The 26,277-nt window shown below is 45.3% G+C and overlaps 2 protein-coding genes across 2 annotated transcripts in view; one reads left to right on the forward strand and one right to left on the reverse strand.

Moving 5' to 3' along the window:
* LOC132387749 (zinc finger protein 229-like) overlaps positions 1–18,053 on the forward strand; it is a 35,209-nt gene extending 17,156 nt beyond the window's left edge. Inside the window, exon 2 of the transcript XR_009510006.1 lies at positions 17,759–18,053. The gene's annotated coding sequence lies outside the window, so the exon portion shown is untranslated. The remainder of the gene's footprint in view (positions 1–17,758) is intronic.
* The window catches only part of LOC132387748 (NACHT, LRR and PYD domains-containing protein 3-like), a 376,589-nt gene extending 350,591 nt beyond the window's left edge, over positions 1–25,998 (reverse strand). The window contains exons 1-5 of the mRNA XM_059960111.1: positions 25,919–25,998; positions 22,697–22,789; positions 20,782–20,948; positions 19,710–19,881; positions 19,548–19,613 (exon numbers count right to left, since the gene is read on the reverse strand). Coding sequence (XP_059816094.1) covers positions 19,548–19,613; positions 19,710–19,881; positions 20,782–20,948; positions 22,697–22,757 — 466 coding nt within the window. The 5' untranslated portion in view covers positions 22,758–22,789; positions 25,919–25,998. The remainder of the gene's footprint in view (positions 1–19,547; positions 19,614–19,709; positions 19,882–20,781; positions 20,949–22,696; positions 22,790–25,918) is intronic.
* Positions 25,999–26,277: the final 279 nt, after the last annotated feature.

The raw sequence follows: 26,277 nt of genomic DNA on the forward strand, positions 1-26,277 counted from the left end.
CCTTGTATAGAAAACCTATAACCAACCTCCCGCCGTATTTTCCCACTCCTTTTTGTTATTTCCATACTGGGAAAAAGACACAGGCGTTTGAGTCTGTCTATGCCTCTTACGATCGCGCATAAGTCGATCAACTCACCGCTCATCCTCCAAAGAGCTGAGCCCAGGCTCGCTCCAGAGCTTTCCAATCCAGAACTAATCCATTTCTGGTTCGCAACAGCATACTTATCTAACCAGATCCACATCTCTTTTTTTTTCCGCCACCGTGTCAACGAATAAACAATTTTAAGAATTAAACATTCCTTTCAAATACCCATGCAGTGCCCATGAAAAGAATTCGCCTCCTTGAATGTTTTCGTTTTGTTGTGCAGCTTTGTATCACAGTGGATTTAATTTGGATTTTATTCTTAACATGATAAACCGAAAAATGTCAAAGTGACAACAAATCTCTAAAACGTGATCTAAATTAATTACAGATATAGAACCTGAGCGTGACTGGGGTAGAAGAAAGAATGTGTGGGAAGGCGAGATTGGGGTGAAAGATGAAAGGGGGAGAGATAGAGATAGGTAGAGAGAGTGATAGAGGGGAAGAGGGAGACGGAGAGAAGGAAACGGTAGAAAGCGAGTGTGGGGAGAGGGAGATTTGGGGTTAGAAAGATTGGAGATAGAAAGAACCATGGAGTGAGGTACAAGAGAGCAATGTGGAGAGAGATTGACTGGAGGGACAGTGGATAATAGTGGCAGGAGAGGGACAGTATAGAGATAGAGGCAGGGTGTTGAGAGAGATTTCGAATGACTGAAAAGATCGGAAGCTGGGGGAGACCGAGACGGATGGGGTAGGGAAAGAGACCAGGCTTGGGCAGAGAGACGTGGGACAGAAAGACTGCGCGGACGTGGTAAATCTTCGATGAGGATGTGTAGGGAAGAGTGAGTCAAAACCGTGAAAAATGTACCGTGAGGGTCTGGAGGGCTTTCCGTCACGCACAGCATTCTGGGACTGCAGTGGCACCATTGGAAAGTGCTGCCGAATCATCCAACCTGCCTCGGTGACTCCTTCCCCTGACCCGACTCCTGCTAAACCGCATCGGCGTTCTCCCTCCCTCATAACCTTCTTCGCCACCTCCCTGTCTCTCTCTAATCTCCAACCTCGCTCCTTGTGGACGACATTTCCGAATATAACGTTTCCAATGCTGTATGTTGCTTCAGTTTTGTGAAATTGCAGACCTCTGCGTTTTCCACTTGAGAATAGCATCTTCTCACCAATACTCCTTGGAACGATAACCCGGCTGCACAAGTCAGATGGGTATAAACGGATGACCCACAAATCAAGAAAACAACATTATGACATAATTCTATTGTTCTACGGTTTCGCACGCTTCCCTGCTAATGGATCTACAGGCAAGCCTTTTACTTGTACAGAGTTCCACACTGCATGATATAAAAGATTCGCCAATTAAAGTCTGGTACCGCACTTCACTTTGAGATATCTCTGCCAAATTGCTGTAGTCCAGCAGGATCCCGACAAAACGGGATTGAAACGATGGAGTAACTATGTCTCAGAGGCACATTCGAGTTCGCCACCCGTTGGGTGTTCCGTTTTGTGCCTACAGAACCTGGCCCATCACCGGCCAGCAAGGATGGGATCGGCGGAACCAAGTAGGAGAGACAGCAGTATTACGTGAAGTATTGTGTGAAATAAGGATCCGAGTCGCACCCAAGATGTTATCCGGTAGGTAAACAAAACCAATAGATAGAAATCAGACTGCAAGAAGTGAACAGAACGAAATTTCGTTCGTGCTTCTGCTTGCGACTGACTGTCTTTCCTTTGCAGGACCAGGTCAGTAGATTGAAGAAGGATGGGAAGTAGCAACAGTGACGTTGATCAGGAATGCGGGGAGAGTCTTCGCTGTGAAGGTAAAGAAGAAAACGAGAAAGAAGAACCCGAAAGTTGAACGAGTAACAAAATCCCTGGAAGTTCCATTGGTGCCGCTAATCTCCCTCCTGATAGGGTCTGGTTGAAAAGTGGATATGCTGCACTAGATATGTGATTCGTTTTACTAGTGGTTTGTGTGGTTGGACACAAGGACGGTGGTCCTATTGGAGTCTTTTTAGTTAAAGAAAGTCAAATAATTTAAACAAGAAACTGGTAGTGGAGACGGAGATCCTACGTAGGATTATGATTTTATAATGCAGTAATGTGTTTTGATTTATGCACTTTGTTTGTTTGTGCGTAGTTCACCAGAGGATGTTCTTGCTTTCATAAGTGTTTGTCTGTTGCGTGTGCTGCTGTACCCTACACTCTGGGTCGACGAATCGTTGTCTCGTTTGTCGGTGAGCATGTGTGTAGTTAAACGAGAGTAAACTTGACTTGAGTTCAATAAATTCTGGAGGTATAAGTGATATCAACCTCCAGAACAACAACAACAACAAAAATAGACAGACTGACCAAACGATGTCCAAACAAAAGAAAGGGGATGCGTCTCAATGTCTATATCCTCACCTAGAGAGCCTGAGCTCAGGCCCGAATCAGGTCTGGACAAAGTTTTAATGTTAGCAGAAGCCATACAACAAAATCAAACATCCCAAACCCGCCTGATAACGCTCAGGCAAACGAAGCAGAGGGGCAGGAGGGTGACAAATGGCAAGTCAAATAACTATCGAAGGAAAAATGAGGCCATTTCTAGGGTCGATTCCGAAACATCGAGGGGTCTCAAAACAGTACATGACTTTAATTTGCGTCTTCGAACAGGAAACGGGGAGAAATAAAGAGAAGCGAATTCAGAAGTCGATTCTGTTGCATCATATCCAAATATATATATATATTGGCATCACCACGGTAATTGGGCTATAGACCCCGTGTGAAGTTCGGGCTATTGGACAAATTTTTGAAATTTGTAAGCCCTTGACTGGAAATGTCCGGATGTTCTGAAATGCCGTCCGTGGAACCCACTTCGCCTGCAGGACAAAGCGCGGTTCAATTTTGCAGAGGAATAGAGGTGAAAACGATAATAATGGATGTAACGCTACCATGGGCACGTGGTTAAAGGGACAAGCTCGGCTGCCGTCGTGGGCTAGTCTGTCAGCATATTGATTTTGGAGAGGGATCCAGGTGCAGTCAAACAACAGGAGACAACATAACTGACGTTATTTCCCGTTTCCCTGACGTATGATGGAATAGACTTACAGAGCAACTCTGCGCTGCCATACACGGAATTGAAAATACACCTGGACTAAGATGTTAACCAACGACAGCTTATCCTGACATGCAAACATCTGATGTATTTACATTGCACCTTAAGTATAATCCTTAAGTTTCACTAGAAACATTATTTATAACAAAGCGTCGAGTTAGTAGTAACTGGCGCGAGGTGCATAAATCTATTGTGCGTTCGAAAAGATATCGGTCGTGTCAACTCTTACTTCTGTCAGCCCCGGGCGAGGAGAATCACCAGTGTTGTGTACCGCTAATCGGTTGCAGGACAGACAGCAGTGAGACGGAACTGGAAATGCAACAGAGTGAGTAATGTTCCGTAAGAAAGTAGTGCAACATCATTAAAAACAATTTTAATTCGGATTTCCAGTATCATTCTTTTATTTTTCAAACATCGGCAAACCTTCCAGATAGAACTCAGTTCGTTCGGGAGAGAAACAAAACAAATAACTTTTTGCAGTTGCTCTGGAAGTTCATTAAATTTCAGCGTGCACTTATCATCAATAGAAATATATATTCCCGAATGAGACTTATTTTTTTCTGTAGGGAACCGGACGTGTGGTAAGAGAGAAACAGAGTATAGATGGCGAAGGAAAGAAACAGATTGTCACGAGGCCTTGGGATATGAACAGAGATAAAGGCGTGGGAGATATGCAGGGACAACGAGGGAGCAGGTCGGAGATGGAGATAGAGTAAAAAAAAAGAAAAATATACACGCTCTGTTTCAGCCCGTTCATCTTCCCTCACGATGAAACTCACTAGTCTGCAATGAGATTAAATTTTGATGAGAAGTGGACGTGGGGGAAGGAGTAAACGAGGACAACGTGAAAGATATTGAGAGTAAAACACCGTGAGCATCACTAAAAAGAATGAATCAGAAACAACGGAGAGAATGTAGAAATGGAGAGGATTTTTCCTAACTGGACCAACCCGGATTAAATCACTGTCAGAGGTAATGGACATTATTACAATAAAACGGGCGTGACCCGACTATAGACCCTTCATCGGGGTGAATTACTGCTGAGGTGACCATTACATATTACACGTTCGATGAACGACACATTTCACCTGTACTGGGTAAGCAGCGAGTGAAATATATCATCACAAAATGCATGCGTATTTCCGAGCGCTCAGTTGTTACCCGTGGTTCTGCATACCGTATCGGCAAGGGGATAAATTATGAAGGAAACATGGTGTTTGACAAAACACCTGCAGAAATCAGCAAGCCGATCTACGATTTAAGGAATTTGGTTAACAGTTTCAGTGGGTGTTTCACCGCGTTCTGCAGCTCCTCTCTGAACTTGCTCTGAGTAAATACATGTGTTGGTGCAGGAGCTGAGGATCTGCAGCATCGTCGCCGTGGATACTGCGATATAAGTCGGATCCGCGTCCCTGTAACGAGGGATATTTGCAATCAGTACGTAGATATCAAAAAACCACCAGTGTTAACCACAGAAATATAAAACTACCGGTTATACTGAATAGTAAAACGACGGATTTCATTCGGTTCTCCATTTCCGGGTCCTATCATCCTTTCCGTCGCTGCCGGGGAGCACCATCCGGACTTTATTGGCGGAAAAAATCCGTCTAACTGTCAGAGCATTGAACAATAAAATCAGAATAAACGGGAGACAAGGAATGAAAATACGGTGAATCATCTGAGTGCGACCCATGAGGTCGACCCACGAATCTCGCTCTGGTCAAACAGCCATAGGAATCTCCGTTAACTAGCACCAACGGATCTAATGTAAAGTAGAAAGGGATACATTCTAAATAGCCCAGAACACTCACCGTGCCTATGACTATAACAACCGTTCATTCGATGCAATATTTTCTTTTCAACTTTTCACAACAAATGACCACAAAACTGTCATTGGTAAAGGCGACTGTCAGCCAGACAGAGATTCAGGTGCTTGCTCAAAGGAAGCAAGGGACGAACTTGTAAACGGGAGTTCAATGGAGGAAGGAAGACCAGAAGTATTTCATAACCTTCCACTTCAGCAGAGGGTCAGAGATAACGACCAGGAGATCGGCCGCTGCCATTCCCAGCAGGTTCCGTCTGAGACATTTGGAGAGACCGCGCTTACCTCGGGAGAAGATAGCAATCGCCAACTGGTTAACTGCAAAATAGAAGAAAAGAAACAGAGAAATTACTGACTAGTCAGGGTAACGGAGCAGCCGTGTGATAGAATTAGATTAGATTTTGTGGGGTTTTTTTTCTGGCTCACAGCGTAGAATCCCCAGTACATAAGAAGCCATGTATTATCGGCGTGGAAGAGAACTTGCGCGAATTTTGTAATAGTGTTAAATCAAAATGAATTCGTAAGCCGACGAGAGGAGAGCTGCTTAAATTCTTCCTCGGGCGCAGTAAAGGATGGACATTCAATACAGCATCACTGGCTCTGAACAGCACAGGAATGAAATTAAATCCACACCTGCAGTTCCCTCTACTCACATGTCGGAAATCAATGAGCTATTCTCTCTGTTCCATAACCAAGCCGCGCAATTCACAGACGATTTATACGGACGTAACAGAAGGACGGCTGGTTCTCACAGCTGTAGTATAGCCCGTGTCCTCCTGTGCAGACAATTCGATTCACAATTATTCCATGATATCCAATCAGGAGAGAGGAATTCAGTCAAAGGCAGCATCTCGGCTCCATTAGACCCGCTTCCAAAGCAATGGGAGTAATATTGTCAGCGCGTTCCGCCCACGGCAGAAATACGGGGACACGGCAGGTAACTGTGGAAGCACGTAGCTAGAGAAACACTTCCGAATATCAGAATTAACTCTCAGTTTCTGCCGTTTGCAGATGTGATAGCGACTTACCGGGAATTCCAACGGCTGAAATAACAGGGTAGTAAATGTCTTCTATCCGCCACATTACTGTATATCCCACTTGAGTGACGCAGTGAACGCTATTGTCCTGAATTCCACAGCTCGGCAAGACACTCTGGGCTGAATACAGCAACAAGCTATGATTTATACAGGGGATCAATCTGCAGTAACGGAGTCCCACCTTTGATTCTGCTATTGAACCAACAAATTACATCACCGGTGTCTCGGGTCCAAAAGCTGTCGGCATGTAACACAAACACTTTAGTACTATTGGCATTAGCTCACTTAGATCCTTCTGCGTAATTTTACCAAAATGTGCAACGAGACCAGTAAGTGAGCAGTCAGCGGCTCTGTTTACAACTTTTCCACAGCTGTATTGTCAATGGTCACGACTGTTCCCATTTTCCAACCTGAAACTTTCACTGTGGCTCTCTTCCCACAAGCATTCCGGAATCGATGTTTCCAGCATTTTCGGCACTTTTCACAGTCACGCCTGCTGTTTCCTCTGCAAGTAGAACCGGTTTCCCCTCAGTGTGGACGTGATCCAGGGACACATGAGAACCTTCCCAGTTTACTTCTGCAGACTTTCAATTAACGTCATTGATTTTTTAATATATATTCAGCAGATCCACTTTGGTCGGTCAGACACCAAAACCACCCCAACACGTCCCACTATGTGCCACCAGATATGAAATGTACTCGCTGTACCGACAAGCTGTGTAGTTCTTCATCAGCACTGGACCACATCAGTGTTTACCTCATTTTGATCAGATTCCCACTATAATGTTTATTTCCAATAACATGAAGCTCAGAGCTGTGCACGGTTCCCTCCATCTCTTAAACCATCTTCCCACATTGTGTGTGTGTGTGTGTGTGTGTGTGTGTGTGTGTGTGTGTGTGTGTGTGTGTGTGCGCGCGCGAATTTCCTGCCCGTGCTGTGGACTTTTAAACCATAGTGACGGACAAAGCCGCTGTTGAATCCACCTGAGGAACAGTTGGATTTTGAAATATTGTGGAGTTCAATTAGCTGTAGGAATACAATTGGCTGTTAAGGCTGCCACTCGTTGTTCTGTGAGTTATAAGCGCAACCACCAACACGTTTGTCTCTGGGAAATGCTGGCATAATTTAACAGAATATATTCTGCCATGTACAGAATCCGCTCCGTATACCGACGTTTTCAACTCCTGCTTTGTCCTTAAGATATCCGTGTAGTTAGCATTCCCCTCGCAGTGTCATGGTAGAAAGAAATGCAGGACCGCCAAATAAGGCCAGCTCTCTCTCTGTCCCCCCCTCCCTTTCTTTGTGGAGTGTAAGGAGCGGTTGAGTTTCCCAGCAAGGGGGCTGGGTGGAGATGAGATCCTGGGCACCCAGGGTGAGGGGGACAGCAGAAACCTCAAATCAAACTCGTCCGAAACGAAGACAGGATGTTACAGTGGTTTATTGATTTCATCGACAAATGTAAATTAAACGATTTGTGAGCTGCTGACGTGCGGGAATAAATGAGTTGCTCCCGACTCACTCACAGTCACACACAATTAACTGACCGGCGACAACCAGGGGCAGTTTGAATAATCAGTCCCGTTTCTCACTGTCACTCTGCATCACGGAACTGATGATTATCAAATCACACTTCAGGGCCGTGTCCCAGATCACCGCAGATCCAGGGTCATTTCTGAACCCTTGCGAATTGCTTCTGGAGTGCGGAAAGATAAGGGCGGGAGTTAAAGGGGGGTGGGGGGTTATCGGCCAAATTGTCTCCATCTTGTGGACGGGTATATTCACACATTCAGACGTTTACAGGTACAGTCTCAGTCCGGGTCTAGACTCCTGTAGAGACTCCAGTTCATTCTCCCCAGTCCCACTGAAATTATTCACCGCCAGCCTGAAACGGATGGAAAAATAAAGATGAAAAAGAAACCAGATTATATAACCGTGTCAGTAACAGGGTACTGGGGTACCAGAAAACCCGCGGATCTGATGAAATTTTTATCACATTGAACATTAACACAGACACTCACATGATCTGCACCAGACTCGGGTGGGTCAGTATGAGCCGGCGGAGAGCGGGGACAGACTGGTCTGTGAGCGGGTTCCATCCCAGGTCCAGCTCTATCAGTGATCGGTTTGTACTGAGAGCGGAGGCGAGATCCTCAGCACCAGAATCTGTAAGTTCGACATGGTTCAGACTGGAAATGAGAGATAGAGTGAGGGTGAAGGACACAGAGAGACAGGGGCTGTACAAATTTCCAGAATTTATCAGTAACACAATTACTGATCACATTAATGTTCAGTGTCAGACACCCAGTGTCTGTAAACACAATCTCCCACAGTCTGGTACTCACTTCAGTGTCTGTATTTTACACTCCGGGTTCCCAAGAGCCGCAGACACCAGTTTCACTCCTGAATCTCCCAGGTCATTCCGCTCAAGACTAAACAGAAACAGACAAATTAATGAATGGGTCTGAAGGAATTTCTCTCACTCGGTTATTTCAGGAAACATTGAACCTTTCAGTAAATCACTGATCAGTGTTCCCATCACTGTCAATGTCCCTCACTGACCAGTTACAGGGGATTCACTGATGTCAGTAATTTAGTCTGTCGGTGTGACCCTGTAAACTCCTCGTATTCTGTCTCATTGCGCGATGGTTAGGAAAGTGTTCCTGACTTGTGAGTGGATCGGAAGGGACAGGGTTGAAGGGGTAAAGTCCCAAAGTGAGGAAGATTTGTGAATAGAGAAATGTCGGTGGGAAATGACACCATCTGAGGAAAAGGATGGAAAGACGGGACATGAAGGAGGAAGGGGGATGTGAAAGAGAGATCCCACAGGACGAAGCGGGATGGAGAAGAGAGATTCCACAGCAGGAACGGAGTTGGGGAAGAGACATCTCACAGGAGGAAGGGGGATCGCATTTGTCACAATTCTTCACAATCATATTCACTATAGTTTTACCCAAATCCCTTTACATTGAAACAACACAATGGAACAATTTCACAGTTCAGAGTGAGAGAAACATTAAGTTACCTCAATACCTGGAACTTGTGCAGCCAGGGTCCCAGCTGCTGGATTCCTTCACACAAAATGTGGCAGTACGACAGGTCGAGACGTTTTATTGTATCACAGAGTTTGACAACATGAGACAGGACCGCGCAGTCAACTGGGATCAGTGTCATTCCACTGAATGAAAGTTCTTCCACAGATCCCAGTGCGGTCTGAGTCAGTTCACGATTCTGAGACTCAAACAGGTAGTGAAATGTGTTCAGGAGCCTCCTTTTACCAGCTTCACTCGATGTGTTTTCACTCTGGCGTTTAACCTCCTCCTTCACCCAGTCCATCACCCGGCAGGTTGTTTCATGAGGAAATGGACCCAGAAACTCCTCCAGACCTCGAGCTGTCATTGGGGAGGAGAGACCAGCAACAAAACGGAGAAATACCTCAAATCGCCCATCTGTCGTATTGTGGGCTTCAGTGAGGAATTTCAGGATATCCTCGGGATGTATAGTCAGGAATTGTGCGACTGCAGCTGCAAACTCTTGGATGGTGAGGTGTGGGAATGTGTACACCACGCACTGGGCAGAATCCTCTCTCCCCAAAAGCTCCATCAGGAACCCAGACAGAAACTGGAATGGCTGCAGATTGTAGTTGTTCAAATCTCCATCTGTAAACACAGTTCTCTTATCGGACACTCCTCTGAAGGCCATCTGACCAACCCTGAGTAACACATCACGGGGGTTCTCAATCTCACGGCTGTGGTTTTTCAGGATGCTGTAAATATAGTAGGAATACAGTTGGGTGATGGTCTTGGGAATTTGCTGTGGGTCCCTGCCTCTTTGTGTGAAGAAAGGGCCGAGTGCAAGTGCGAGGATCCAGCAGTAGGAGGGGTTGTAGCTCATGGTATACAGGATCTCGTTCTCCTTCACGTGTTTGAAAACAGCTGCCGCCACCGTCTGATCATCAAAATGCTTCATGAAATATTCCTTCCATTGCTCACCAGCAAATCCCAGGATTTCTGCCCAGACCCTGATATCTGCCTTTTCCAATAACTGTAACGCAATGGGGCGTGTGGTCACCAGCACCGAACACCCTGGGAGCAGCTTGCCCTGGATTAAACTGTACACAATGTCAGACACTTCACACCAGCACTCAGGATCTGGACACTGGTGTTTAGGTTCTGTATCTCTCCATTTGTCTGCAAAATAGATTCTGTGTTTGAATTCATCCAAACCATCGAATATGAACAACAATCCCTGTGGGTTCTTCCAGACATCTCTCAGGAAATTCCCAAAGTCAGGATACTGATCCAGAATCAGTTCCCTCAGGTTTGTTCTGCAGTTAATGGAGTTTAACTCCCGGAATTTGAAACTAAAGACAAACTGGAATTGTTGGAATATTTTCCCCGTGGCCCAGTCATAAACAATCTTTTGTACCATTGTTGTTTTCCCAATCCCCGCGACTCCGGCCACTGCAGCTGATCTCCCAGATTTGGATTTACTTCGGGAAAAGCTGCTCTGGAATAACTGATCAGTCTGGATTTTTTCCATCTCTCCGTGGAGATGTTTCTCTCTCCAAAGCTCGTGGTCTCTGCGTCTTGCCAGCAGCTCATGTTCAACCAGTCTCCGATCTCGAACAGCAGAAATGACCGTGAGCTCAGCGTATCGATCAACCAGCTGGAAAACCTTCACCTTCTCCCTCATCAGGATCGTGTTCACTCTCAGTGTTTCTGTTTGTGCCCGCAGAGTCTCCATGTGTTTCTGTTGAACATCTTCAATGGGAACAGACAGTGTTCAAACTGTTAGATGTCTCAACTCAGAACTCATTATTTAAGCACACAAGAGTGAGCCCAAAGCTTTTGCATTAGTTGAATTAATCAATGAATGTCCGTACAGTAAAGTAAATTTGCATAACAGTCCCCTGACTGAACAGAGAGGCCTGGTCTGGATAAACACATGGTCATCATATTTCCATATTAACTGTGCTGTGAAGATGAGAATCTCCCCTCTCAACATCAGTGATTCAAAATGCAAAGAAGTATATTCGATGATCAGCATCTGCTCTGTGGCTGGGTGGCTGGGGGAGAAAATGTCAATGTCTTGTTCAGGAGATTGAGACAGTCAGCATTTTGGCACAAACCACAGACAATCCACCCACCCCCCACTTCCATCATCACAGATGCTGCTCAGCTCACTGGGTTCGTCCAGAAAATGGTTCGAGACGGCAGATCTGCAGTACCGGGTCTCTTAAAGAGTCTGTGTTGTAAATGCTCAACAGATCCAAGATTGAATATACACGTGTAAACGAGAAGGAAATAATTGTTATTCTGGCTCTGATGAAGCTCAAACTCAGATAGTGTATGCAATGGAAAACTCATGTATTTTTTTCAATCGTTCTGGTGGTGGGGTGCGGTTGTTAGTTGTGGATGTGTTGATCTGTCTTACTGCTTGAGGAAAGTAACTGATTTTGAGTCTGGTGGTCCTGCTGTGGATGATATGTAGCTTCCTCCCTCATGGGGCGGGGCAAACAGCCCATAGGCAGGATAGGGGGGATCCTTCCTAACGCTGCTGGCCCTTTTCCAGAGCCGTTCTGCAAAAACGTCCCTGATGAGAGGTGGGATGGGAGTGCCGGTGATACGTTTGGGCAGTTTTGACTACCCGTTGTCCAATTGGCCACAGTTATGCAGCATGTTGGCCTGCCCTCTGCATCACAGCTGTCGAAGGACGCGAATGTAGATGTGAGTACAGGTCAGCCAACGTCTGTGGAAACGGGAGAGACCACTGGTCTATGGCTTTAAATACACGTTTGAAAACCATGTTGTTTACAGGTCGGGAGTTAAAGAGAGCAGAGACCGAGGAATTTTGGTAGCAGCCAGCATGAAGTCTCATTACACTGTGATGTTTAAGCATTTTCCTCATTTAGATAATAGTCCACCCTATTGTTTCTCTTGCCAAAATGCATTACCATTCATTCCCCAACATTGTAATCCATTTGCGACACTCTTCCAATTCGTCGAAGTTTTGCTGCAATCGCATTGCTTCCTCAGCACTATCTGCCCCTTCGCCAATTTTTGTATCATCAACAAATGCGGTCAGTAAAGGATCCCAGCAGAAGCAGCTGATTGGGCAACCAAGGTCAAGTGACCAAGCGGTTTTGAAAGACTGATACCAATAAATAGATGGGTAGCTCAAGTGGAGCGGCCAGTGCAAAGCTGCCAGTAGAGGTCTGGAGCTTTGGGGCTTCGACTCATGGAGCGGCCTTGTCGAGGGTAGAGCCTTGTGAGGGAACTGCGAGTCTTTGGCTTGAGAGATTTTGGCAGTTTGACTGTGCAATCAAGTCAATTACGATTTGAATATCTTAACAGAAAGCAGTTAATTAGACAATTCAAGATTTGAATAGCTCAGAATCAGCAGAAAGCAGCTGATTGAGCAATCGAGCTCAGGTGACCAAGCAGTTTGAAAAACTCAGACAAATAAATAGAGGGGTAGCTCAAGTGGAGCGGCCAGTAAAGGAGTTGAGCTTTGCGGCTTTGACTCGGGGAGCAGCCTTGTTGAGGAAAGGGCGAGTCTTTGGTGAGGAAGCTGAGGGAGGAGACTACGCCACAGTTGGTGAGGGTGAGAGGTGGTGAAGAGATGACAGGTAAATTGGTTCAGTGTGATGCTTGCCTGATGTGGGTGGTCAGGGACACTGATGGTGTTTCCGGCTGCTACAACTGTGAAAAGCGTGTCCAGGTTCAGATCCTGAAAGACCGTGTTAGGGCACTGGAGAGGAAACTGGATGACCTCAGGTTCATCCAGGAAAAACGTGAGTTTTCTGGACAGGACCTACAGTGAAATCGTTACATCCGAAGATAACAGAGGAGAGAACGGGGGCGACGATGAGGAAGAGATGGAAGCTTGAAGTACAGGAGACCCCGGGGGATGTGCCTCTTGAAATCATGTTCACCCTCTTGGAAGCTTGGGACAGAAGACACTGCCAGTCTGAGAGGTGGACGGGTCTGCGAGTCAAAAATTGGCACTGAAGCAAAGCCAAAGAGACAGACGACTGGCAGAGCTGTGGGTTTTAGATTCTTAGACCACTGGGATCAGTTTCGGGGTAAGGATGAATTGTACAAAAGGGACGGGTTGCACCTTAGCAGTCAGGGGACCAGCATTCTGGCAGGCAGGTTTGCCACTGCAACACGCGTGTGCTTAAACTAATAAGTGTGGGGAGGAGACGAACTGGAAATATAAGGATGGAGTTAAAGGGAAAGAGTGAATAAGAAAAGTTAAGAAAGACATCAGAATTTACGGGGCAGAAAGCTCAGGAGGGGATCGGAGAGTATGGCCAAGTGCAATAGGACCAATGTGACAAGAAGGGGAGTAATGGATTAAAAGTATTATATATAGATAAGCTTGAATTTCAGTTGGAAGTTGGTAAGTATGATGTTGTAGGAATAACAGAGACATGGCTGCAAGAGGACCAGGGCAGGGAAATGAATATTCAAGGATATACATCCTATCAGAAGGACAGACAGGTGGGCAGACGGGGTGGGGTGGCTCTGCTGGTGAGGAATGAAATACAGTCCCTTGCAAGGAGTGACATAGAATCAGGAGATGCAGAGTCAGTATGGGTAGAACTGAGAAATTGTAAGGGCAAAAAGACCCTAATGGGAGTTATCTACCGACCCCCAAATAGTAGCCTGGATATAGGGTGCAAGTTGAATAAAGATCTAAAATTAGCATGTTGCAAAGGTAATACTACAGTTGTAATGGGGGATTTCAAATTGTAAGGGCAAAAAGACCCTAATGGGAGTTATCTACCGACCCCCAAATAGTAGCCTGGATATAGGGTGCAAGTTGAATAAAGATCTAAAATTAGCATGTTGCAAAGGTAATACTACAGTTGTAATGGGGGATTTCAATGGGAAAATCAGATTGGTACTGGACCCCAAGAAAGGGAGTTGGTGGAGGGCCTCTAGATGGATTCTCAGAGCAGCTTGTGCTGGAGCCTACCAGGGAGAAGGCAATTCTGGATGTAGTGTTGTGTAATGAACCGGATTTGATAAGGGAACTCTAGGTAAAGGAGCCATTAGGAGGTTGTGACAATAATATGTTAAGTTTTAATCTACAATTTGAGAGGGAGCTGCAGGATCAGTGATTCTCACCGTGGCTAACAAGGGAAGTCAAGGAGAGTATAAAATATAAGAGAGAAGAAGTATAACATAGCAAAGATGAGCGGGAAGCCAGAGCACTGGGAACATTTAAAGAACAATAAAAGATTACTAAAAAAAGCAATATGCGGAGACTATAAAGGAGGATAGTAAAAGCTTCTTTAGGTATGTGAAGAGGAAAAAATTAGTTAAAACTAAAGTTGGGCCCTTGAAGGCAGAAACAGGTGAATTTACTATGAAGAGTGAGCAAATGTCAGACGAGTTGAACAGATACTGTGGATCTGTCCTCACTAGGGAAGACACAGACAATCTCCCAAATATAATAGTGGCCAGAGGACATAGGATAATGGAGGGACTGAAGGAAATTCACATTATGCAGAAAAAGGTGTTGGGTAGTCTGATGGGACTGAAGGCTGATAAATCCCCAGGGCCTTATGATCTGCATCCCAGGGTACTTAAGGAGGTGGCTCTAGAAATCGTGGACGCATTGGTAATTATTTTCCAATGTTCTATAGATTCAGGATCGGTTCCTGAGAATTGGAGGATAGCTAAAGTTATCCCGCTTTTTAACAAAGAGGGGAGAGAAAAAACAGGGAATGATAGACCAGTTAGCCAGACATCAGTGGTAGGGAAGATGCTGGAGTCAATTATAAAAGATGAAATAACGGTACATGTGGATAGCAGTAACAGGATCCGAGTCAGCATGTATTTACGAAGGGGATATCATGCTTGACTGATCTTCTGAAATTTTTTGAGGATCTAACTATGAAAATGGACAAGAAAGAGCCAGTGGATGTAGTGTACCTGGACTTATAGAAAGCCTTTGATAAGGTTCCATATAGGAGATTAGTGGGCAAATTAAAACACATGGTATTGGGGGTAGGGTATTTACATGGATAGAAAATTGATTGGCAGTCAGGAAACAAAGAGCAGGGATTAATGGGTACTTTTCAAAATGGCAGACAGTGACTCGTCGGGTACCACAAGGGTTGGTGCTGGGACCGCAGCTATTTACAATATACATTACTGATTTAGATGAAGGGATTAAAAGAAACATTGGCTAATTTGCAGATGACACAAAGCTGGGTGGTGGTGTAAAATATGAGGAGGATAGACTCCAACGCTTCAATCACTTAGGTTAGGCAAACTGGCCTGTAATTCCACAAACAAGAGAAAATCTGCAGATGCTGGAAATCCAAGCAACACACACAAAATGTTGGAGGGACTCAGCAGGCCAGACAGCAGCTGTGGAACAGCTGACGTTTTCTTTCGAGATCCTTCGGCAGGACTGGAGACAAAAAGCTGAGGAGTAGATTCGGAAGGTGGAGGGGGAGGGGGCGGAGGGAGAGAGAAGTGACAGGTGACAGGTGAAACTTGGAGGGGAGGGGATGAAGCAAAGTGTATGAAGTTGATTCTTGATAGGGACAGGAGGCCATGGAAGCAAGAAAAAGGTGGGGAGGGTCACCAGAGGGAGGCGATGGACAGGCGAGGGGATAACATGTGAGACGTACGAGGGCATGGGGAACGGTGAAGGGGGAGAGGAAGCCTTTCTGGAATCTTAAGAAATTGATATTCATGCCATCAGGTTGGACGCTGCTCAAAAGGTGTTGTTCCTCCAACCCGAGTGTGGCATTATCCTGACGGTGCAGGATGTCATGGACTGACGTATCGGAATGGGAATGGGAAGTGGAAATAAAATGGGTGGCCACTGGGAGATCAGGCTTGTTCTGGCGGACACAGTGCAGACGCTCGGCACTGGTTTCATCGAGAGACAACAGACCATACCGAGATCAACTACGCCTCCCTCTTTTGCTCTCTCCACCCACTATTTTCCTTTCTTCCATGCCTTCTGTCTCTTTTACTAACCAACTTCCTCGCTCTTTGCTCATCCCTCCTCCTCCAAATTTCACCTATCGCCTGGCATTTCTCTCTCCCCTCCCACCCCGCCCGCCAGCTTTCAAATCGACTCCTCAGCGTTTTATCTCCAGTCCCATCGAATGTTCTCAGCCCGAAACGTTTACTCTACTTTCTCCATAGATGTGCTGAGTTTCTCCATCATTTTCTGTGTGATAGACTATAACTTATTTCTTTTGTCTTCATCCCTTCTTTATGCTTCTTTTTGTTACCTATTGTTAGATTTTAGAAGCTTCCAAATCAACTAGCTTTCCTCTCACTTCTGCTACATTATATTGCGTTTCCTATTCTATTATGCAGTCCCTAGCTGCCTCATAAGGGATCATTACAATAATCTCCCTGATAAGATCTGATCTCAGTGTGTCAGGGATCTGTAGGGTCTCACAGAGTACTGGGAACCTGTTAGAGCTGTGTGGAGACTCACAGTGCATCAGGACCTTGCCAAGGTTCTGTGGTGTCTAAAGGCGTGACTGGACCCTGTCAGGGGTGTTAGAGGCTTCACAATGTGTCAGAACCCTGTCAGTGGTGAGTGGTGTCTCATGGTGTGTTGGGACACTGTCTGAGGTGTGTGGGGTCCCACAGTATGTCAGGACCCTGTCATTAGTGGGTGGGGATTCACAGTGTGTCCGGACCCTGTCAGGGGTATGAGCTGTCTGACAGTGTGTCAGGAACCAGTCAGGTGTGTGTGGGGATTCAGTGTATCAGGATGCTTTCAGCGGTATGTGGGGGTCTCCTAGTGTACCTGGAACCTGTCAGGTCTGTGTGGGGTCTCCCAGTGTGTCAGGAATCTGCGAGGGGTGTGTGGGGTGTCTGTGTCGGAACCCTGTCAGGGGTGTGTGGGGTCTCACAGCGTGACAGGATCCTGTCAGTAGTGCGTGGGTCTCTCTATGTATCAGCAACTTGCTGGGTGTCCGTGTGGTCTCACTGTGTGTCAGGACCCTGCCAGGTGTTTGTGGGGTCTCACAGTGTGTCAGGACCCTGTCATTAGTGGGTGGGGATTCACAATGTGTCCGAACCCTGTCAGGGGTGTGTGGTCTCACAGTATGTCAGGACCATGTCATTAGTGGGTGGGGATTCACAATGTGTCAGGACCCTGTCAGGGGTGTGTGTGGTCCCACAGTATGCCCAGAACCTGTCAGGGTTGTCTGGTGTCTGGCTGTGTGTCAGGACCTGCCAGCGATGAGTGTGGTCTCAAAGTGTGTCAGGACCCTGCTCGCGATATATGGGGTCTCACAGAGTTTCTGGACCATGCCAGCGAACTGTGAGGTCTCATAATGTAACCTTACCACAGTGTGTCATGACCGTGTCTGGGGTGCGTGGGGTCTCACAGTGTGTCAGGACCATGTCAGAGATGTGTGGGGTCTCACAGTGTGTCAGGACCGTTTCTGGGGTGTGTGGGGTCTCAAACTGTGTCAGAACCCTGTCAGAGGTTGTGTGCCGTCTCGCAGTGTGTCTGAACCCTGTCAGGGGTGTGTGGGGTCTCCATTCAAAGTTTTCGGCTGTAATTGGAAGCGTAGGAAAACATTAATTGTAGATATATTTTCTTTAGAGAATATGACAGTGGTAGAAATGGTGTTCTTCAATAATCATGGAGAGATTCTGTTTCATGTACAGAAATGGCTGTAGGAATTTCACTGTCGTGTTTGTTCCCTCAGCAAACAACATGAGGAATAGTAAACGAAAAGGTTGTAGCGATTTACCAAACCCATGGTGCAGAGAAACTGAGGGGTTTCATTGATATGATGTGGACTGGAACAGCATTAACAGAGGTGAGTAGTTTGTAAACATCCTGATTCATCTCACTCTGGTCCCATATTTAAATTATCATCTTTGGAATTTGTTCTTGTAATTGAGAGAGACAGAACAAGGGTTCTGGCCGAGGTTCCTTATATTTCTGTTGAGAGCTTTGAATAATCAGGTAAAACATGGGCTGATGCAATATTAATAAGTTTTGTGATGTTTGTGTTTCCTAAGCTCTCTCCTCTGTTAAATGTGCAGTTGAGTGATCTAACTCAGTCTGCAGTGATGAAGCCTCACAATGTCTTGAGCCCAGGAACTGCCCCGGGCTCCGTTTTCACAGTAGTGTAGTGTAGATGTAGTGAGCTTTCCATCCAGACGGTCGCAGTTTAACTAATTGCAATATTATTTAGAGATATTTTCAGTCATTTTCACCTTCCTTGCTGCGATCCCATAACCCTTGGTTTCTCTGTCCTAATTCCCATCTCTCACCCTTCCACAGTGTCCAGCGCACAACACCAGCAGACAGGAATTCCAGCTTCTGTGGACTGAGCTGAGGAATATGTCCCCCAATCTCACCCTCTCTAACACCGTAGCAGTGTTTGCACTAGGGGGTGTAGATGTGAACACAATGTGTTCACATTCTGCTCTGTGGTTGAACAGACCAGTTGGGATGTCACCTGATTTTCTAATTAAAGTGTTGCGATTGTTACTATTCTGTGACTGGAACTCTAAGAAAAGATAATCTGCTGGGGGAAGTTTAGAAAACGGTTAAGAAAGAGTCTGTTCAGGAGAGGGCCGTGGCTGTCAAGAGAAGATTTTGGCATCTTGTGTGAAGAAATATAAGTTTTTAATTCCATTTTCCATATCCCCCTCTCCCTTTCTCCACGTAGACTCTTGTAGGCCCTGGAGCGGTGTGAACAATTTCCTCAAACTCGCCAGCTCTCTGCCTCTTTCCTCAAAATGACATTTGAAAACATTTGCTCTAAGAAACATGCTTCCATGTGTCTCACTGTGTTCTCTGTCACAGTGCCCATATTTACCTGGTCAGATCCCTGTGGCTCAACAACCTAACCGCCGTACGCAAATTACAACCGTTGGTGGAAACAGAGGTCAAGTTTCAACTTAATGAACTCTGCTCTGGGCTATTGCATACCGCCCCACTACCGGAGGGATGTTGAGGCTTTAGAGAGGGAGCAGAAGAGGTTTACCGGGATGCTGCCTGGATCAGAGGGCATGTGCTATGATGAGAGGCTGGATGAAGTTAGATTGTTTGCTCTGGATCGTCGGAGACCGAGGGGAGCTCTGACACAGGTTGAGAACATTATGAGAGGCAGAGATAGAGTGGACAGCGATCACCAGTTTGTCGCGGTTGAAATGTCTTTTACCAGAGGGAATGTATTGAAGGTGAGATGCTGTAGAATGAAGCAGGATGTGAGGGAGAGCTTTTTTATTCATCAGAGAGCCGTGGCTGCATGGACCGCACTGCCCGGTAAGGTGATAGAGACAAATTATTAGAAGCTTTTTAGAGACGTTTGGATATACACATGGATGTAAGGAAGATGAAGGAGTATGGACATGGTGCAGGAAGGAGAGATTAGAGTTCGGCTATGTAGATTTACCTCTCAGCTGGTTCGGCACAATATTATATGACTAATGACCTATTCCTGTGTTATAATCTTCAATGTTCAATGCACGTTCACTTACCTTTCAGCTCACTGAGAACCTTGATTAAACCTTGAGCGGTGTTTGATCGATGGGAGTGATCACAACCTGTTTGAATTTAAACACATTGAGGGAATGATGTGTAAAATTTTAAAGTGTGCTATATTCAATCCAAATTTGAATTAATCTCTGATATTTTCTCACCATATATCTGTATTTCGTTCAGTATTTTGTCCAACATTGGAACATCATTCCACATTTTCACAAAGGTTTCCCACATCACCCTCTGGGCACGGGAGCCTTTCTCCATCACCAGGCTCAGGAGGAGTTTAGAACTGTCCGCCCGCTCTCCCTTATCAGCGAGATCAGAAATTTTCTGTGAAGAGTAACAGTGAACATATTGGCGACTGACAGATTCACACAGAGAATGAGAAGTAAATGATGTGCTGTGTAACGGGATCAGACTGAGCAGTCACCCGGACGGGTGCTGAACCAGTCTGGACATGGACTGTACATTCTGAGTGCAGAGCACAGGGAGGGACATTCACTGTGAACCTGGTCCACCAGTCAATGAGATCCTGGCTGGTCTGTGACCGCTTCATTGACGTGGCTCCAATTCCATAAATAATCCCTCACTGGATTTGACGGTGTAAAACAGACACCATAAAATAACGATCACAGAGGAAGAAATAAAACTGGATGATTTTATTTTATATAACAGAATGAACAGCCTCAGCGAAGTTGCAGAACTTATGATGTGATTCATCTCCTCAGTCCGCCAGTGTCCAACATGACAGCGGATTACTGGGTGACATCTGACACCTTTCACTTCCCTTTTCCAGTAGAGGTTTTCTCAGTGATTACACGTTACAACATGGCAATGTTCCCCGATTCACACTGCATGGAGTCACAGATTGTAACAGAATTATCTCCACCCAGAACTGAACACACCCAGGCTCCTGTGACATTCACTGATGATGTCCCGGTTCTCACTGACATCCTGCCGTCACTCTGTACATTTTTCACAGATTGAAACTTCCTGTCATATTTGCAATTAATGCTGTTACTCACTCTGAACATCGAGCAGCTCCCCACCAGTCCGTGGGTTCTTTTCAACTCTTTCCATATCTGGTTCAGATTCACATGATCCGGATTGCATGTGGAGTATTTATTTCCCAGTTGTTCTTTTATCTAATTTCATATCCGTTGAGTCAGTTCCAACAGCCATCAGTCCTGTGATGTGGGAAAATTCAAACCCATTCTCCCTCCCACTCACCCGATGTTCCTCTCCGCTGAACTGTTTCTCAGCCTTTAACGCCAGGCTCACTCCGTGAACCCGTCCTTCCATCGCCTGCTCCAGCCTGTCCCGGTAGAAGTCTGTCAACTGCAGCAGCTGGAAATCATCCCAGCTTGCCAGGAGCTCGGTGATCACTGAGCCCGGACCTGTGAAGGAACATGAGGAGCATTAAAGAAATTACGGACCTCATACTGGACAGTAACTTTATCGTTGGAACCTAAAGATCACCAAACACAGTCCGAAATATATGTATATGGGGATGGGGATGTGGGGGGGGGGGGAGAGGTGGGGTGGAACGGGCTTTGGCCGGGGGATCGGTGGCGCCGGTGTTGTAGGAGCGGGTATAGTTTCATCTGTTGAAGGCTGCTCTTTCGTGTCCCCAGGAATATCCCTCTCTGTTTGGAAAGGACTCTACTTATTCCTAAGAATATAGTAACCCAGCGTTATCACTCCCCTGGTGCTGCCCATCACCATGGCTTTGCTCTGGGTTACTGTCTGCCTGCCTGGTCAATCCCTTCCTCAGTAAATCTCTGGAGAATCTCATAAAATGCTTTAGGTACTCAGCATGTCAGGCAGCATCTGTGGAGGAGAATAAGCAATCAACATTTCGGGCCAAGGCCCTTCATCGGACTGGAAATGAGGGATCAGAAATTCTAGATATTGCCACGTTACCTTCCATTCATTGTGGTCCTCATCCGAAATGTCAAATCTTTATTACTCTCCATGGATGCTGCCTGACCTGCTGAGTTCTGCCAATATTTTTTGTGTCTTTTTATTGCCCAAAACTTTCAGCATCTGCAGAATGCCATGTCATCTAGAGTAACTCGCTATTTTAATGTGCATCACGATCTGTTAGAGGAGCAGCAGCAGACGGTAATTGTACACCTTCTACGTTTGACTGTATTTCCCCCAGAAATGTTAACTCTCTCTCTTATCTCTCTGATCAGTTTTCACAAACACTTTGTGAATTCTCAATATTTATTTTTTTTTTAAACTTTTTTTATTGCATTTTAAATGGTTACAAAGTATGAAAAAACAATGTATATAACCCATACCCCCTCCCCTTAACCCCTCCCCCCTAACTGCCCTATAGAAAAAAAAGAAAAAAAAGAAAGAAAGAAAGAAAGAAAGAAAGAAAGAAAGAAAGAAAGAAAGAAAGAAAAAGAAAGAAAGAAAGAAAGAAAGAAAGAAAGAAAGAAAGAAAGAAAGAAAGAAAGAAAGAAAGAAAGAAAGAAAGAAAGAAAGAAAGAATGAATGAATGCCTGGTTGTTGGAAGATCTCCACATGCTCCATGGAATTCGTAATAACTTTAATATGTATATTTATTTCTTTCCCCTAATAACCAATTGTTTCATCTTCAGAGCATCTATATATTTAATCCTGTCTTTTGTAAATAAGGGCTCCAAATTTTCAAAAATGTTTCATATTTATCTCTTAAATTATAAGTATTTTTTTCTAATGGAATACAACCATAGATTTCTTTCTTCCAAGAATCTATACTTAAATGTGTATCCGATTTCCAAGTAACTGCAATATTAATGTCATTTGATCAATTAAAGAATAAATATAAAATATCAAACAACACTTTATTTTGTTACTTTCAATTAAAGGCTTATTTAAGAGAAAAATTAGGTCAAACAATGTTATTGCCGAAATCTAATGAAATAGAAATTTTAATTCAAAAAGGAAATATCAAATAATTTATATCTTGCATGTATAATTTGATTCAAAGACAGGTAATTAAGCAAGGAGTCCATAAGTCAAGACAAAAATGGGGAAGTGATTTGAATATTAAAATTGAAGAAACAAATTGGTCAAGAATTCCCAATATTGAATTAAATACAGCCGCAGAATCAGCAGAGTATTTATAAATTAAAATAATTCGCCAACATACCCGTGTCCTTTCCCGATGTTGACGACACTGGAAGTCCTCGCCTGCCGGCGCATTGACCCATTGTGAGGACAGGTGTGATCAGCTTTTGTTTCTCTGTAACAAAACAAATAACAGGAGGGTCAAACATTAATTGGGGTTTACAGGAGAACACTGTTTTGTTTTTAAACTGAGGCAAACACTTCCAAACATCTTGGGCCTGTCCACTGAAGCCTTGACAGGGCCTGATCCAGCTGAGCCCATCGATTTCCGCTCTCTCCATCTATTGTACAACGTGCCGGGACTTCCGGGGTACCTACGTGCTATATTGCACACAATTCCCTTTTCGGAGCCAATCTTGTGTCCTCGACCGGGAGTGATGTGTCAATGCAATGGCAAGGCAGGTTGAGCAGACAGCGCCCACTGCTTTGGCCCTCCTACCACTGGTGGCGCTATGGTGAGTAATGGACAGCCGTTACAGCAGTGTGGGTTGAAACATTTCTGCCGATTAATGGGACATCCATTCCTCTCGTCACTGAATTATACAGATTTCTCAGTCACAGCTGATTCTCACCATCTCCTTTCAGTTTTTCATCCCCTGGCATTGACACCAGTGGCAATGCATGGTTTGAGTCTATATAGAATCACTCTGACATCCTGAACAATGCAATCTCACACATAGCATCATGGCATCTTGTTCTGAACCACTATGCTATCTCCGGCAGAACTTTAAGACCATTATTATCATCTAAACTCGGTCAAGATTTCTTTGGTCATATCACCTGGCTATTATCAGATAGGTTAATGGTACCTTGTTAAGCACAATGTAGACCCGCCATACATCCGAAACAGCAAGTTGGGAAAAGTCATTGTAACCTGTTGCAATATGAAGCAGACTCCTGAATTTAATATCAAACTTTCTAACCATGCCATGTACAATCATATACAAATCAATGTCATGAATATCTAATTAACGAGGCCTCGACACTGACATGCACTTCCCACTCGTCACGGACATCCATTCGTTAAATGCATCTTCAGTCATCACCCTCTGCTTTCTGTCATTGAACCCGGTGTGAATCCAGCTCACCAGCTCCACGAGAATCCCACGTGACCTATCCTTCCAGGTGAGCTGCCATGCCGGATCTTGTTACAGACTTTTCCAAAGGTCAGATGAATATGTTACAATCCAGCAACAATGAATATATGATTGAAACAGGGTTTTTATAACAAATAAAACATTTCTTAAACACTGCTAAAAAAAAACAAAAAGTAAACAAACGACTAACAACCGGAAGTCAGCTGCGATGTGGCAGCTCGAACAGTTCTTAAAGCGAGAATCCGAAAACAGTCCTTAAAACGGTAAAGCAAAAACAGTTCTCATAAGTAGTAATACGAAAATCCAAAATTTTACCCAGTCGCTTAGGAGACACTTCTTGAAACCATTTAAATTCTCTTTCACGTCGTGTTACTGCTGTTCCCAGACAAAGTATGATTTGTTCGAAGGATTCATGATGAAGAAAATGAAACGGCTTAAAGGCACTGACCTTTCTTTGGCGAAACTTTACCCAACCCTCTATTCTACCGACAGAACAGGAGTTATCATGGGCATAGCTGACAAATTCCTTCTGAATGAGAATCAAACAAGGTCGAACCTGCTTGACCGTCGAAATCAACTTTCCTCGATCATTAACTTCACTCTCCAATGACTGGACTGGCAGTATTATGGCAAAACTGACGGCAATAACCTTTGACTTAAGGCAGAAAGTAAAACTCCACTTTTAAATGAATCTGCGTCATAACATCCGAATAAACGGAAGTGTGGAGTCACTACCATATTCAACCACGAACTGCCCACGTCACAGGATGGGGTTCTCCTTGAATACCCGGTTGGGGGGGGGGAAAACTATCACATGACCTCTCACTGGGGGGAAAATGAAATCACTCCCCCATCACAAGACCATTACCTCATCTCCAGCATAGTTTCAATTACATCATGTTCACGTGACTGGTATAAGATACCCACGGGTACATAACATCACTGCTCTATTTTATCTCTCTTCAGTTAGCTTTTCAAAAGTTTCCAGAATACTTGTCAGATATGATGTCCCACTGAGTGGTGCAGATGACAATTTCCCCACAATCAATGTCCAGCCGACCGGGGCTTCAGCTTCACGGCAGACTGAGAAAATTCCAATCCAGATGTAGAATTGCCAACCTGGAATGAAGCTTCCATACTGCCAGTTCCATACCCTCAGAGTCACTAACCCAATATTATGACCCATCCAAAGACGTTTTGGTGCCGGCGATTTGCCGTGGTGTTCCTGCCATTTCCGATTCACAAACTGATGTTGAACTGGAACCTAAGGACCCTTTGCCGGGGTCGGGTCTCAGGCTGGTTCACCGGTCTGTAGATTGTGAGAAGATGCAGATACACTTCAGCTTGTTTCCAACAACTAAACTGAGCAGGTTTGATCACAATGGCATTGCTGTGTGGGATCTTGCCCAGCACACCTGTCTGCCATGCTTCCGCTCAGTGTAGCAGGAAGAAAATGTGAAATTATAAAGTAGAAAAATATGGGAACTCCGTACATCAGGTTACATCCGTGAAAGGCGAAATGGTGGAAGATCCAACATCTGAACTACAACTGTCCAAGATGCTGTCGATCGGCTTTTCCAGTATTTTCGTCTTCTTACTTTAAATTTCCTGCAACTGTAGCTTTATCCCTCCTCTTTATATTATGCACAGATGGTAACTGATTGTAAAATACCAGCAACACGCTAAAATGTTTGTTGGTTATCAGCTCATTCTGACCCTGGTGTAATACACTCCATACGATCAATGCTGGCCGAATGGCCGCTTTCTGTGTGATGGGAATATGTAAAGCAATTATCGACCCCAGGCTTCGATCCATCTGGAGCTTGGAGCCGATAACTGGCCAGTTTTTGGAAGTAAAGTTCCCCAGGTACATCTCAATGGATGGGTTCAATCTCGGCATCACCACCTCACCCCGCTCCTGGGACCAGAACACCAGGGGCTGAGCGGCGGCTCCTCTCAGGCGTTTCAGTGTGAAGGACCTACAACCCGGACGGACCCCTGCGGTTTGTGTCCAGGAAGTAGAACGAGACTCACTGCCCAACATCTCCCCCCTCCCCCCCCGCCCCCCACACCGGGATCGGCCTCAGTGCTCAGCGATGGGAAATTGTCGGTCGCGTTCACCCTGAGTGACCGGCCTCAATACTGACCGATGAGAACTTGATCAAATTGTTCCCCAGACGAGATCTGTCCTCCGGCTCCCAGCCGATGATCCGCTTCAACAGAGAATGGAAAGAAAACCACTGCCCATCCGGGGACTGAGAGAGCGGGGGCAGAGCTTCGACGGCGGAACCCTCACGTGCTGCAGATTGGCGTATGAAATGGGAGTGAGAAACAGGATCATGTGACGGGAGGAGGGTCTCCCATCTGAACCGGTTTTACACGCTGCCCGACCTACCTGCCGCATTTTACACCTTATTTCGTATTTACACCAGCTACAATTTTCAATTTTTCCCTCTGCATCTTCCATGTCCCGATCACTCCACCACCCGGTTCTTAGAGTTACGGG

Source organism: Hypanus sabinus, unplaced genomic scaffold, assembly GCF_030144855.1.
Source record: "Hypanus sabinus isolate sHypSab1 unplaced genomic scaffold, sHypSab1.hap1 scaffold_217, whole genome shotgun sequence".
Classification (NCBI taxonomy): domain Eukaryota; kingdom Metazoa; phylum Chordata; class Chondrichthyes; order Myliobatiformes; family Dasyatidae; genus Hypanus; species Hypanus sabinus.